We start from the raw sequence: 12,921 nt of genomic DNA, 5'->3' as shown, positions 1-12,921 counted from the left end.
CAATACCCTTACCCTATCAGCCGAAGAACACTTATCCTTACCATTAGCCTGTACTCGCTGAAAGGGAGAGTGGGTGTGTTCAGAATAAATGTTATATAGGACACATAGTAGGCCTATTGATGACAATACAAATTATAAACCATTGGTGACTACTTAATCTAATTAGACTTCATTAAATATATCATTAACAAATGTAAGAATACATTTCCACTTGATCTAAAGAACAATTATTAATTAGAACAAGGGTCTTGAAATGATTCGGTGTTTGTTTTTTTGTACTTCCCATTCACAACCCTTAATTTTTTATGCTTATTTTATCATACCTATGTCTTATTTGTCCTTTTCCTTGGCATATTCCACCCTTGGACAATGACTGAGCACATATCTATTGCAGCTGCTTTATTCGGTTAACCTAGCGTTGGGATATGAGACGTGTTGCAATGATCTCCATACATGGCATCTCCACGACGAAGGACAAAGCCATCTTGACGTTTTCTCCTTTCAGTTTTTGCGACTTAATTCGTGGCTGCGAGAAAAAACATTCCTAGCAACATCCTTTTAAGCCTCGTGTTCCCATCAAGATAAACATGGGTACAACTTAGAAATATAACAGACATAAGGAAAACAGCTTAGAAACCAAAGCTATTTTTTGTGTGTTGTATGCATTGAGGGCCAATGTTTTTAAATGACTTGTTTTGAGTTATGGATTTGATATGGTAGCCCTACCTTACGTCATTAGTAACTACAATTTTGAGAGTAAGGTCACAGGATAAAACGGCGTCTAATGTTGAAATGTCTTTATAACACATTTAGTTAGTTAAAATGCTTCAATTTGGGTTTTCATAAGAAATCGTTATGCCCACCAAAACCAAAATAGCCTATGGGAAACCCTTTGCCTTCCCCCACTTTGTTCACCGACTGTCAAAAAAATTCTGGACCAGCATTTTGTGCGTTTAGAGAAATCACAGATGAAATCCCAGTCAGTGAGAGAGAATATCAGCATTACAGTTTAGCACCTCAGTTGAGATTAGGTTTACCAAGTATCATTTTTTTTTTTTACCGCCACCACATTTCAAACAAGTGCTGCTATGTGATTTGTACGCACCGTAATCTATAAACAGTGGCTCTCAATCGCACACTCGCTGGAATAACCCTTTACAGAAGAAAACAATGCAAAAAAACAGTTGCAGTAAAATAGCAATTGAAATGAGAATTGTTGAATTCATGACCGGTATCTGAACAGGAGAAACATGTTTTACTTATTTGCGCAACATTTCTCAAATACAACTTACATTTCATACATTTCTCTTTTAAAGAATAGCCTTCCCCACCCAAGGAGCCAGGACACAAAAACAACCTCTTTGCACAGGGTCATGGAGTGGAGACATTGAGCTAAACACCTAGAGGCCCTTATCCCCGTCCCACAATCGATGCCACCTAGCCTGCGTGGACGCACGCAAATACACACACATCTTTCTATATATACTTGTCTTCCTCCCCCCCGCCGGCCTGTAACAATTCCCTCATTAAAAGATAAACATCTTAACGGCCGCTCTCAACTTTGGGGCGATACGGTATCTAATTCTGATCTGGTGCGAGACTTGGGAGCCGCAATAAATAAGAGGATGAATGACGGGGGTGGGGGACCAGAGAGGTGCAGGAAGGGGGACAGAGACAGGGATACCACTGGAGTGAGAGTTATGTCCCTTCGACCGGTAAGGGGGTGGGAGGGTGAGTGTGATTATCCTCGCTTGGCTCGACGATGGATGCACCGATCAGATTGATGAGGAAGAGAGGTCTCGGCCTATCGCGGCGGTTGGGGTCACGGCACTGTCCAATCACAAGAGCATGGTGACGGGTTTCTCCAGGAACTTGCGGAACTCTGCGAGCCACTGGGCGCCGACGGCGCCGTCGACCACACGGTGGTCGCAGCTCAGCGTCACGGCCATCATGTTGGCCACGTCAAACCTGCGCACGAACACCCACACACACGTTATTTCATGTCCTCCAAAGAGAGCCATGGCAACTGTTGCCACAAGAATATTACATTTTTAAGCACTTTTATTTCAATGCACCTTCAACAAAATTATTTTACAGAATAAATTTCAAACGTTAGATTATTCGACGGACCAACATTCATCCAAGAGGTGGATATCCTCATCTAGAGTTAAAATGTGTCAATAAAGGGTCAGCCCTGCAAACACCTATCCCTTTTTTCTGGGGTGACAACCGCGGTGAGTTACTGACCCTTTCTCGTTGTCGGCAGGGAGCAGGCGCTTCTCGGCTCCGCCCACGGCCAGGATGCAGGCCTGAGGAGGGTTGATGATGGCCGAGAAGTTCTTGACCCCGAACATCCCCAGGTTGGAGATGGTGAAGGTTCCTCCCTGGAGAGAGAGAGAGGGACAGAGGGTCGTTCTAGGGCCGAGTTCCATGATAACTACTATCCAGATCATTACCTCATTCCTCTACAATTTGCCAGACGCCCTGCCCAGCGTTAACATCCTTCTCAATACACTGTGTGACGACTCGTGTGATTGTGATTGTGGGACCTAGAAGCGCAAGCCGACCGCCACACGCGTGTGCATGTGCCAGAGGCGGGTCATACCTGGAACTCGTGCGGCTGCAGCTTGCCGTCCCGCGCCTTGGCAGCGAGGGCGGAGACGTCGGAGCAGATGGCGGCCAGCCCCTTGGTGTGGGCGTTGAACACGATGGGCGTGATCAGACCGTTGGGAGTGCTCACCGCCACGCTCACGTCCACCACGTGGTTCCTTCACACGCACAACGAGGAGATCAGGGTGTGAGTGCACCGGACACACTGTAACTGGTTACTACACACCACCTGCTGGTAAGGAGGCATCAGTATACCTGCTCCTTTATGAGCAGGTAGGGGGAGGTAACTGCTAATGAGCAGACGCTTTTACAAAGCAAATTCATGAAGCTCAGATGCATGTGGTTCAGGAGTGTGTGTGCGTGCGTGCCTGCGTGTGTGTGTACGCGTCAGATACATGTTCGTGTGGTCGGCGTGCGTGTACTGACTGGCGGATGACGCTGTCCATCCAGGAGGAGTTGGCCTCGGGGACCTTTAGGCAGGCCAGGGCGCTGGCCTTGATGATGAAGTCGTTGACGCTCAGCTTGATGTTCTGGGCCTTCACCTCCTGCAGAGAGAGCACCACCACATTCATCCCCGTTTGTGGCAGGAAGTCACCGCTAGACCAGGTAGCTAGTGCAGGAAGCTAGTGCAGGTAGCTACCTAGTCCAGGAAGCTAGTGCAGATAGCTAGTGCAGGTAGCTACCTAGTCCAGGTAGCTAGTGCAGGTAGCTAGTCCAGGAAGCTAGCGCAGGTAGCTATTGCAGTTAGCTAATCCTGGTAGCTAGTGCAGGTAGCTAGTCCAGGAAGCTAGCTGGCTGGCGCATATAGTCTATCTGGTGAACTAGATAAATTGATTCTCAGATGGTGGGTGACAGAGCATAATTCCAGGCTATAATCTTTAGAAAGAAGCCTATTCATAAACTAATGTTTCAATAGTAATTCCGATTTCATGGCTCACTATTTCATTGAGTGTAGCCCAAATTGTTATAGTTTCTTGTTCACTCAAGGTTTTGAACAGTACAGTACAGTACGGTACTTAACAACTAACAGTACAGCATAGTTGGTGAATATTGTTAAATAAGTCGGTTCTTTTTGTGTTGTGGCTTCATGACTAATGTCCCATCATGTGGGTCCTTGAGACTAGACCAATGGAACTGGACGAACTCTTCTGGTACTAACCATGATCCACCAGAGAAGTCAAATCTCTCACCTCAAATAAACCAGCTCGACACTAACGCTAAAAAACTGGAGGACTCTGAACGATAAAACCAACCTCACAGAGATACCTGTTCCACTGAACCCAACCACCTCTTAACTAACTGGGGCATTCTGGAGGCCCGGGATGTGCAGACTCACGGCGTTGAGCTCCTGTCTGAGCTCCAGCACGTGGTCCATGTTGACGTCCACTGACAGGTAGTAGTGGGGGATGGTCTGCTTGGACTGCATCAGCCGCTGGGCGATGACCTGCAAGCACAACAATCACAGCTGTGGACCAGGGACCGGGACCCCCCCAACATCATGTTTGGATCCATTTCATCTAACGTGGACAACGACTCCTCATTGGTCCAGCAGAACATGAAAGACGCCTCCTCATTGGTCCAGCGGTGAGTTATAACGGGATTAAGGTGTTTACATTACATTTTGTACATTGATGTATCAAAGTGTTGTAATGGCATCATGCAAAGGGAATATATTCAACCACCTCATTCGAAACCAAAGTGTTTGTATGTTTGTGTGTGTTCATAATTCATCTGATCAAGACTGGCGTGTGCGTGCGAGCCTGTGTGTGTGTGTGTGTGAGCCTGTGTGTGTGTGTGTGTGTGTGTGTGAGCCTGTGTGTGTGTGTGTGTGAGCATGTGTGTGTGTGTGTGTGTGAGCCTGTGTGTGTGTGTGTGTGTGTGTGTGTGTGTGTGTGTGTGTGTGTGTGTGTGTGTGTGTGTGTGTGTGTGTGTGTGTGTGTCTTCCTACCCTGCGGACGTTGCTGATGGGGACGTCTGTGTAGGTCCCTGCGGGGGCCACCTTGGCTCCAGGGGCCACAGCAGCAGCCGCAGCAGCAGGGGCCGGGGAAGGAGCCACAACCGCCGTCTGCCATACAGCAGCAGCACGTTAGCATGTGACCACAGTCACATGATACATGATAGCACAGCCATTACAACATGATTGCATTATCATCATGATAATTGCATTATCATTATAATAATTGCGTTACACATGTAATAATCATATGTAGCATTCGTACAATTAGTATATTAGCATTGTAATGCTAATGTAACCTGTAAGTTATCACTTTAGCTTATGATGTCTCAAATAATTACCAATCACAGTACTGATGGTTTGAAGAAGACATTACAATGATACATTTCTAGATTAAGACGTACAACACCCAATAGAATATTACCTAAAAAATATATTTCAGAAAGACAGGTGCATGCTGGGAGATGTGCAGGTGACGTGCAGGTGACTTACGGGGACAGCCTTGGGAGGGACAAACGTCTCAATGTCTTTCCTAGTGACGCGTCCGTCTGGGCCGGAACCTGAACAGCAAAGAGCCCAAAATCAACCCCAGGGAACCAGAGGAGAACATTTAAGATTGAAACGGCTTTTGAAAAGACATTGAACGTTTTTCGTATTCACTTTATCAACTGCATCTACATCATCATCATCATCGAAGGTTATCAATAAACCTGTTCAAGTTCATTGAGGGATTATCCCATTTTATGAGGCACTAGTTGTGTGTGGCTGTTGGTTCTGCAACAGGAATGGTCGACTGCAGCGTCTGGGTGCTCATCCAGGTACGCACGGCCTCTGAGTGCGGGGCTGTGCCGGTACTCACCGCTGACCTGGGCCAGGTCAATGCCTTTGTCGGAGGCCAACTTCCTAGCCAGGGGGCTGGCGAACACGCGGCCTTTCCGGCTACCGAGGGGGGCGGCCGCGGGGGCGGCGGCTGGGGCCAGGGAGGGGGAGGGAGCAGCGGCCTGGAGACCGAGGGACACACACACACACACACACACACACACACACACACACACACACACACACACACACACACACACACACACACACACACACACACACACACACACACACACACACACACACACACACACTTGTCATATGGCAATAAACCAGTACTAGCACCTTCTCCGAGTGTTCATGTCCTCAGTGTGGGGAAATAGAATAGGAACATTCAGACAAACTGCATACTCAAGGATTCATTTTTGATTAAGCAACCTAGTTATAACTAATCGTTTGTTCATAATAAGCCAACAAAAATAATGATTTGCTTTTTTTAATAATGATTATTGCTTGTGATGGTTTAATCCCAAGCAATAATCGATTATTCATAGTAAATGCTCCTATTTCTCCCATTAGACATGAACGCAGCAACACATTATTGCTACCTAGTAACTACTAACTACTAACTACTAACTGAAACTCCTTGTGTAGGCGTGTTAATTTACATCTGTGTATATCCATCTTTACAGGTGTGTGTACGTTGGGTGTGTATGTCATCGGTGTGTGTTTGTCGGGGTTAGGGTTGTTGTGAATTCAAGTATGTACATTGGACTGTATATCGACTGTGTATGTGTGTGCGTGTGTGTGTGTGCTTGTGTCTCACCGGCGCTGGAGGGGGAGGGGGCGCGGTCGCGTCGGCCACGCCCGTCTCCACGTAGTCCTTGAAGGCGGCGATGTCGCTCTCCTTCTCCACGATGATGCAGAGGGGCGTGCCCAGCGGGACGTCCCGCGTGCCCTCGGCGATGATGATCTTGGCCAGGTAGCCCTCCTCCTGCACCTCGAAGCCTTCGCGCCACAACACACACATTTAGTCACTGATCGAGTTACTGACTTCTTTTTCGATCGGCTTTCGTCTGACGGTGATTTACCACAGGGGACGAAGGGCAATGTTTCTGGGGGTAGCTTGTAATAAATAATGGATATCAAGGCAAAGGACTTCCTCTTCCAAACACTATTTCGCTGGATCTCTATGTTGCACTCCGGTTTACCTGGATGCAACTTATGCCCGGTCAAATGTGATTGGTCGATAGTACCAAACACCAATGCCGCTTCCGATACCAAAATGGTGTCCTGTTGCATACAGATTCTGCATTCATATGCTTATATCTGTTTGTTTATAGAGATGAACCTTGTACAATCGGCGCGTTTTGGCAGCCATTGCAATCCTAACCAACACAGAAAAGCGGGATTCCTCTTTCTGCATTCCTTCTCAAGGTTTCTTCTTTGATCATTACGGGTTATTCCATGCTCGTTTTGGGCTAGGGTGGGGAGATGTGCCCTATGAAACTGTAACTGTGGTTAAGGAGTGAAAAGGACATGCCGGTTTCGTCATGTGGTCTTTTGACAAAAACACAAGCAACAAGATGGCGTGAAAATAATAGGTCTTATTGTATGGCGTAAGGATTTAAGAATGTGGAGTTCATCATCTGACATGATCAATGCTCTCTGCCAGCAAATGTGTGACTATATGGACACATTGCTTTGGTCTAATTTATTTATTTATTATCTTCTCTAGTCTTACACAGAGCATATACCTTACTGTGGAATCGGTACTCCATTCTATCTCTATTAATCCTTTTTATCTTCAGGATGATCTAGGAAGACTTATTCCTTCAGAAGGATTTCATCTTGTATGCGTCTTGAACGCTTGATGAGGGCCGGACTGAAATGTATTCCTCAGTGACACCAACATTGTCAAACCATCTCACAAAATGTGAAGGATCGATGGATACCGCAAAGTGCCCCCAGGGTCAGTGTTAGCGGCCGGGGGTCAGTGCTGGAGGCCGGGGATCAGTGCTGGAGGCCGGGGGTCAGTGCTGGAGGCCGGGGGTCAGTGTTAGAGGCCCGGGGGTCAGTGTTAGAGGCCCGGGGGTCAGTGTTAGAGGCCCGGGGGTCAGTGCTGGAGGCCGGGGGTCAGTGCTGGAGGCCGGGGGTCAGTGCTGGAGGCCGGGGGTCAGTGCTAGAGGCCCGGGGGTCAGTGTTAGCGGTCGGGGCTCAGTGCTGGAGGCCGGGGGTCAGTGCTGGAGGCCGGGGGTCAGTGCTGGAGGCCGGGGGTCAGTGCTGGAGGCCAGGGGGTCAGTGTTAGAGGCCCGGGGGTCAGTGTTAGAGGCCCGGGGGTCAGTGTTAGAGGCCCGGGGGTCAGTGCTGGAGGCCAGGGGGTCAGTGTTAGAGGCCCGGGAGTCAGTGTTAGAGGCCCGGGGGTCAGTGCTGGAGGCCGGGGGTCAGTGTTAGAGGCCCGGGGGTCAGTGTTAGAGGCCCGGGGGTCAGTGTTAGCGGTCGGGGGTCAGTGCTGGAGGCCGGGGGTCAGTGTTAGAGGCCCGGGGGTCAGTGTTAGCGGTCGGGGGTCAGTGCTGGAGGCCGGGGGTCAGTGCTGGAGGCCAGGGGGTCAGTGTTAGAGGCCCGGGGGTCAGTGTTAGAGGCCCGGGGGTCAGTGTTAGAGGCCCGGGGGTCAGTGTTAGAGGCCGGGGGTCAGTGCTGGAGGCCGGGGGTCAGTGTTAGAGGCCCGGGGGTCAGTGTTAGCGGTCGGGGGTCAGTGCTGGAGGCCGGGGCCTTACCGATGGTGGCCTTGTCCGTCTCGATCTCCGCCAGCAGGTCTCCTTCGCTCAGCTTCTCCCCCACCTTCTTCTCCCAGCGCTGCACCGTGCCCACGGTCATGGTGGGCGAGAGGGCCGGCAGCTGGATCTGGAACACACACACACACACACACACTCGCGTGTGAGTTCAATATGATCTGTTCCAGGCTGCGGCTGGTCAACGATTATTGTGGGGGTTTGCGACGGCAGTTCACCATGATGGTCTTAAGAGTTATGCTCTGAAGACCTCCAAACTAATACAATCGAGTAGAAGCCTTTTTGTACATTATTTTAGGTTTGAAAATTTCCCATTTTATCATTTTGTGAATTTTTTACGGGGAAATATTTTAGCTCTGTTACAAATGTTTTTTTGGAGAGAAAGGGCGAATAAATGTCTATTTGGCTGTCATGTTTAAAAAAAAAAAAAAACGTTTGAATAATTGTGACTTCAATATTAACCCAAATAAACGTGAATATGATTTAACGAGCAGCCCTTGGCTATGCTGCTGATGGAGCTGTTTGTGATGGTGAGTGTGGTGCTGTTTGTGATGCTGATGGTGATGCTGTTTGTGATGCTGTTTGTGATGGTGGTGGTGGTGGTGGTGGTGGTGATGGTGATGGTGGTGTTGATAGTGGTAGTGGTGGTGATGGTGGTGGTGTTGATGGTGGTAGTGGTGGTGATGGTGGTGGTGGTGGTGGTGGTGGTGGTGGTGGTGATGGTGGTGGTGATGGTGGTGATGGTGGTGATAGTGGTAGTGGTAGTGGTAGTGGTGGTGATGGTGGTGATAGTGTTGATAGTGGTGGTGGTGGTGGTGGTGGTGGTGGTGGTGGTGGTGGTGGTGGTGATAGTGGTAGTGGTGGTGATGGTGGTGGTGGTGGTGGTGGTGGTGTTGATGGTGGTGATGGTGGTGATGGTGTTGGTGGTGATGGTGGTGTTGGTGGTGATGGTGGTGATGGTGGTGATGGTGGTGGTGGTGGTGGTGGTGATGGTGGTGGTGGTGGTGATGGTGGTGGTGGTGGTGGTGGTAGTGACTGTAAGGGTTGCTATGTTTGCCTGGGCTGACCTTGAGGTGCGTGGGGTAGGAGCTCCCTGGGGCGGCCACGGGGGCAGCAGCAGCAGGAGAGGCTGCCGGTGAGGCAGACGCCCCGGATGCTGCAAGGGATTCCAACGTCACGTCCTTAAAGGCTGCGATCAGGTCCGGACTACCAGGGACATACACAGACACATACACAAACACACAGTAGACATTAAATGTTAATGTACGGTACAGCTACAAAAAAAGCTAAACAGCATATTCCAACATTTTGAAAAAAAAACAATTGAACAGCAGCAGTAGAAACAGGTTGGTTTGAGCAAGAAGAACAAGTTGTTTTTTTTACTGAATCACTGAGCCACTATGAACCCCCAGCATCTACCTTCCTTTAAATGGTCTCCAGAGTTGTGGAAAAAATAACTATGCTCTAGACAAAGGAAACAGAGACACGTAGACACAGGAAGCAGACACATGTAGCCACAGGAAACAGGGAGCATATTGTTGAAGTGAAGACCGTCTACTGACTTGTCGACGGTGATGCAGATGACGGCGCCGATGGTCACGTCTCTGGTTCCTTCCGGGACCAGGATCTTGGCCATATAACACTCCTCCAGAAGCTCAAAGCCCACCGTGGCTTTGTCCGTCTCCACCTGCACATGGGACCGGAGGGTCAGTGGCCGTACAGGGTCAGAGCCCCGACCCATCACCCCAGGAAAACTAACCCCGGGTCTCCCCTGAAAGACCTGGATGGCTTTGCGATCAGCGCCACGTCAACCCCCCCATTATAGGGGAGTTGTTCATTCAATGTACAAAAAATGATGTGGGCATCCTTAATGAGTGAAAGTGGTGGGTTGGCGCTGGTGTCACCATCGAGGACTGAAGCGGACAATTCTTTTTTGGGGACGGAGGTGGCTGTCCATTGACTATCTTGACAGCATTTCCCAGCCGAATGAGCTCCTCTTAAGTCATCTGATTTAGGAGGTTAGAGCATTCTGTCTTCCAATCATGGGGTTACCGGTTTGAACTAGAGCTGTAGCGATGCGTCGATGACGTCGACGTCAAAAATTCGATTTTCGACGGAGAAATGGACGAAAGTCACAATAAAGGAAAATGTCTGCGCACGAAATCATCAAAGGTATGGAAATACTTCAAGTTAAGTCCTAAACGGAAAGGTGTTGTGATTTGCACTCTTTGCCAAATGGAGTTGGCATATCACAAGAGCACGACAGCAATGTTGGAGCATCTCAAACGAGAAAGTATCTCGTGCGCATGAGAAAGTATCTCGTGCGCATGAGAAAGTATCTCGTGCGCATGAGAAAGTATCTCGTGCGCATGAGAAAGTATCTCGTGCGCATGAGAAAGTATCTCGTGAGCATGGGGAAACATCGTGCGCATATCACTGGCAGTGTGTGTGTGTGTGTGTGTGTGTGTGTGTGTGTGTGTGTGTGTGTGTGTGTGTGTGTGTGTGTGTGTGTGTGTGTGTGTGTGTGTGTGTGTGTGTGTGTGTGTGTGTGTGTGTGTGTGTGTGTGTGTGTGTTTCGTCAGCGAGTAGGTGGACGAGCGAGGAGAGCGAGCGTGTCAGTCTAGTGAAGTCATGAACGAGTCCGGTTGTGTGTAAGAATAAAATACCCAGCCTGTCAAGAATCGGTGGCCGCTTCATTCCATCATATTCCGACCTATAAGCAGACTCACTGTCGGTCAAAGTGAAGGGTCATGCCCCCGAGAGCGCATCGGACCCGGAGGGAACGTATCACCTGTGCTCCTCGGTCTGGGAGCCGACAGCAGGAAAGATGTAACTAACCATCTCGTAGTTGGAGGCGGTGCGCAAGAGAGTATGCGCACACATTTTTTTCATGTCCCTTTACGGGTTCCGTATTAAATAAAGTATATTATTAAGAATTTTTTGGTATTTATTTGAGATACATTATGGTTTTTATTAATCGAGCAACAGAAAAAAAAAAAAACGTCCAATTGGTCATTAGATTAGTCGACTAATCGATAAAATAATCGCCTGATTAATCGTTTGATAAATAATCGTTTACCCCCAGCCTTAGTTTGAACCCCCACTCAGATAACGAATGGTAACAGACACACGCACACGCACACACACACACACACACACACACACACACACACACACACACACACACACTGTCTCTCTCTCTCTCTCTCTCTCTCTCACCTCGGCTATAAGGTCACCCTCGTTGATCTTCTCCCCCTCCTTCTTCTCCCAGCGAGCGATGGTTCCAGTCGCCATGGTGGGAGACAGAGCTGGCAGCTCCACCTGTCAGCCATTATACACAAACAAACAAGATGACGGAAGAGCAGGAGGGTGACAAGTAGGTTGCAGTGGCAAAGCTTTCTTCCAGCCAAAAAGTTACCCGGGCTCAATCCCTATTGCCCACAGCCTAACTTGTAGGCATTCTTGAAAAAGATGCACTAGCCCTTCCTAATGACATGTATTCAAATTTATTGTAATAAATTGATTTGGATAAAATAGTTCACAAAATTATTAAATAGTTATAGTAAATATAACTGTTGATCGGATTAATAAGAGACGTGGGTTTTGGTTTTACCGTAAATAGCTTCAATCGCAAGTGTCGGCGGACATGTTCAGAAAGAAAGACACAGTAACAACCCCTCAAACTCTGCTTTTTGGCTGGTGTCTTTTTAATTGAGAGATGTCCCATTCGCATTTTTGGATACAGGCGAGACAAGTGAAGCGTTGCTTACCCCATGAACGAAACATCGTGACAGTCTATACCTGCGTTTAGCTCGGTTACGCCAATATTATTTGTATTCGGGGCATTTTAACTATAGCAGCAGATCTGCTCCTTTCAGCACCAACGGTGTAAATGGAAAACGTGTCAACTAGCAATATGTCATTGAAAAGCCTAACGCCTCTACGGCAATTAGTGGTACGGCTCATGAACCCAATGTATAACACATCGCTTTGTCCCCAGCACACATCTGCAAGATCAGTGTTACCTTGCTGCACCTCTGCTATAAGGTCATGCTGACAGGCTAATGTGGCTAACGTTGTATGTCTGGTCAATAGCTTAGTAACGAAGGGTACCTTCTGGTGTGGTGGTAAGCTATAGAACCGCTTGGTCTGACAGCCTGCGATTGGAGCACGCCGGAGGGCAGATGACATTGTATGGGAATAGACGACCCTCTTGGTGCCATGGTAGGCAGCCCGAGCAGTCCCTCCGGATTGAAACCGTCTGGAGCGACAGCTCCCGGATCCAGAGCGCGTACTGAGCTCAGCGGGGCCCTGTAGGACACGGGGAGAGGGTAGCCCAGCGGTCGACCTGAGCCGCAGGATTAACCGGAACATCTCGTCGGAATGGAAATACTACACTGATCTAGTAAATTATGTACGTGTTAACCTCAGGCATCAGAGTTAAGGTGCTACGTTGCTTCTGTCCCCTAAAGCCGGCCGTGCTGCTCACTTTCTGATGACCTCCCAGTCCAAAACACAACGCTTTACGGTAGGTCTGTGTCCTACCGCGGGTTGCCAGATCTGACAGCTGGCAGCAATTCCCCGCGAGGTAACTATCCGTATTTTATATTTTAGTTTTGCTATTTATGAATGACATCACATTTGGATATCACTTAACATAATATAATCAACTGTATTGTAATGAATTGTTATAATTAATTAAACACGTAGCTAGTAAAGGCTAAGCTCAATAGCAAACTCTGGCAA

The 12,921-nt window shown here is 48.5% G+C and overlaps 1 protein-coding gene across 1 annotated transcript; it reads right to left on the bottom strand.

Annotated features, from left to right (window-relative positions):
* Window positions 1-384: 384 nt before the first annotated feature.
* dlat (dihydrolipoamide S-acetyltransferase (E2 component of pyruvate dehydrogenase complex)) lies at window positions 385-12,745 on the bottom strand. Its single transcript, XM_060056974.1, has 14 exons — window positions 12,289-12,745; window positions 11,395-11,496; window positions 9,738-9,862; window positions 9,243-9,381; window positions 8,161-8,287; window positions 6,210-6,391; window positions 5,424-5,565; window positions 5,057-5,124; window positions 4,559-4,675; window positions 3,947-4,054; window positions 3,037-3,155; window positions 2,606-2,768; window positions 2,248-2,384; window positions 385-1,968 (listed from the first exon to the last, which is right to left on the bottom strand). The coding sequence occupies exons 1-14, from the start codon at window positions 12,547-12,549 to the stop codon at window positions 1,839-1,841; spliced, it is 1,920 nt and encodes a 639-aa protein (XP_059912957.1). The 5' UTR covers window positions 12,550-12,745; the 3' UTR covers window positions 385-1,838.
* Between the last annotated feature and the right edge of the window lie 176 nt (window positions 12,746-12,921).

The sequence above is a fragment of the Gadus macrocephalus genome, chromosome 7, assembly GCF_031168955.1.
Source record: "Gadus macrocephalus chromosome 7, ASM3116895v1".
NCBI classification, from domain to species: Eukaryota; Metazoa; Chordata; class Actinopteri; order Gadiformes; family Gadidae; genus Gadus; species Gadus macrocephalus.
This window is presented reverse-complemented; position numbering and strand designations above follow the sequence as displayed.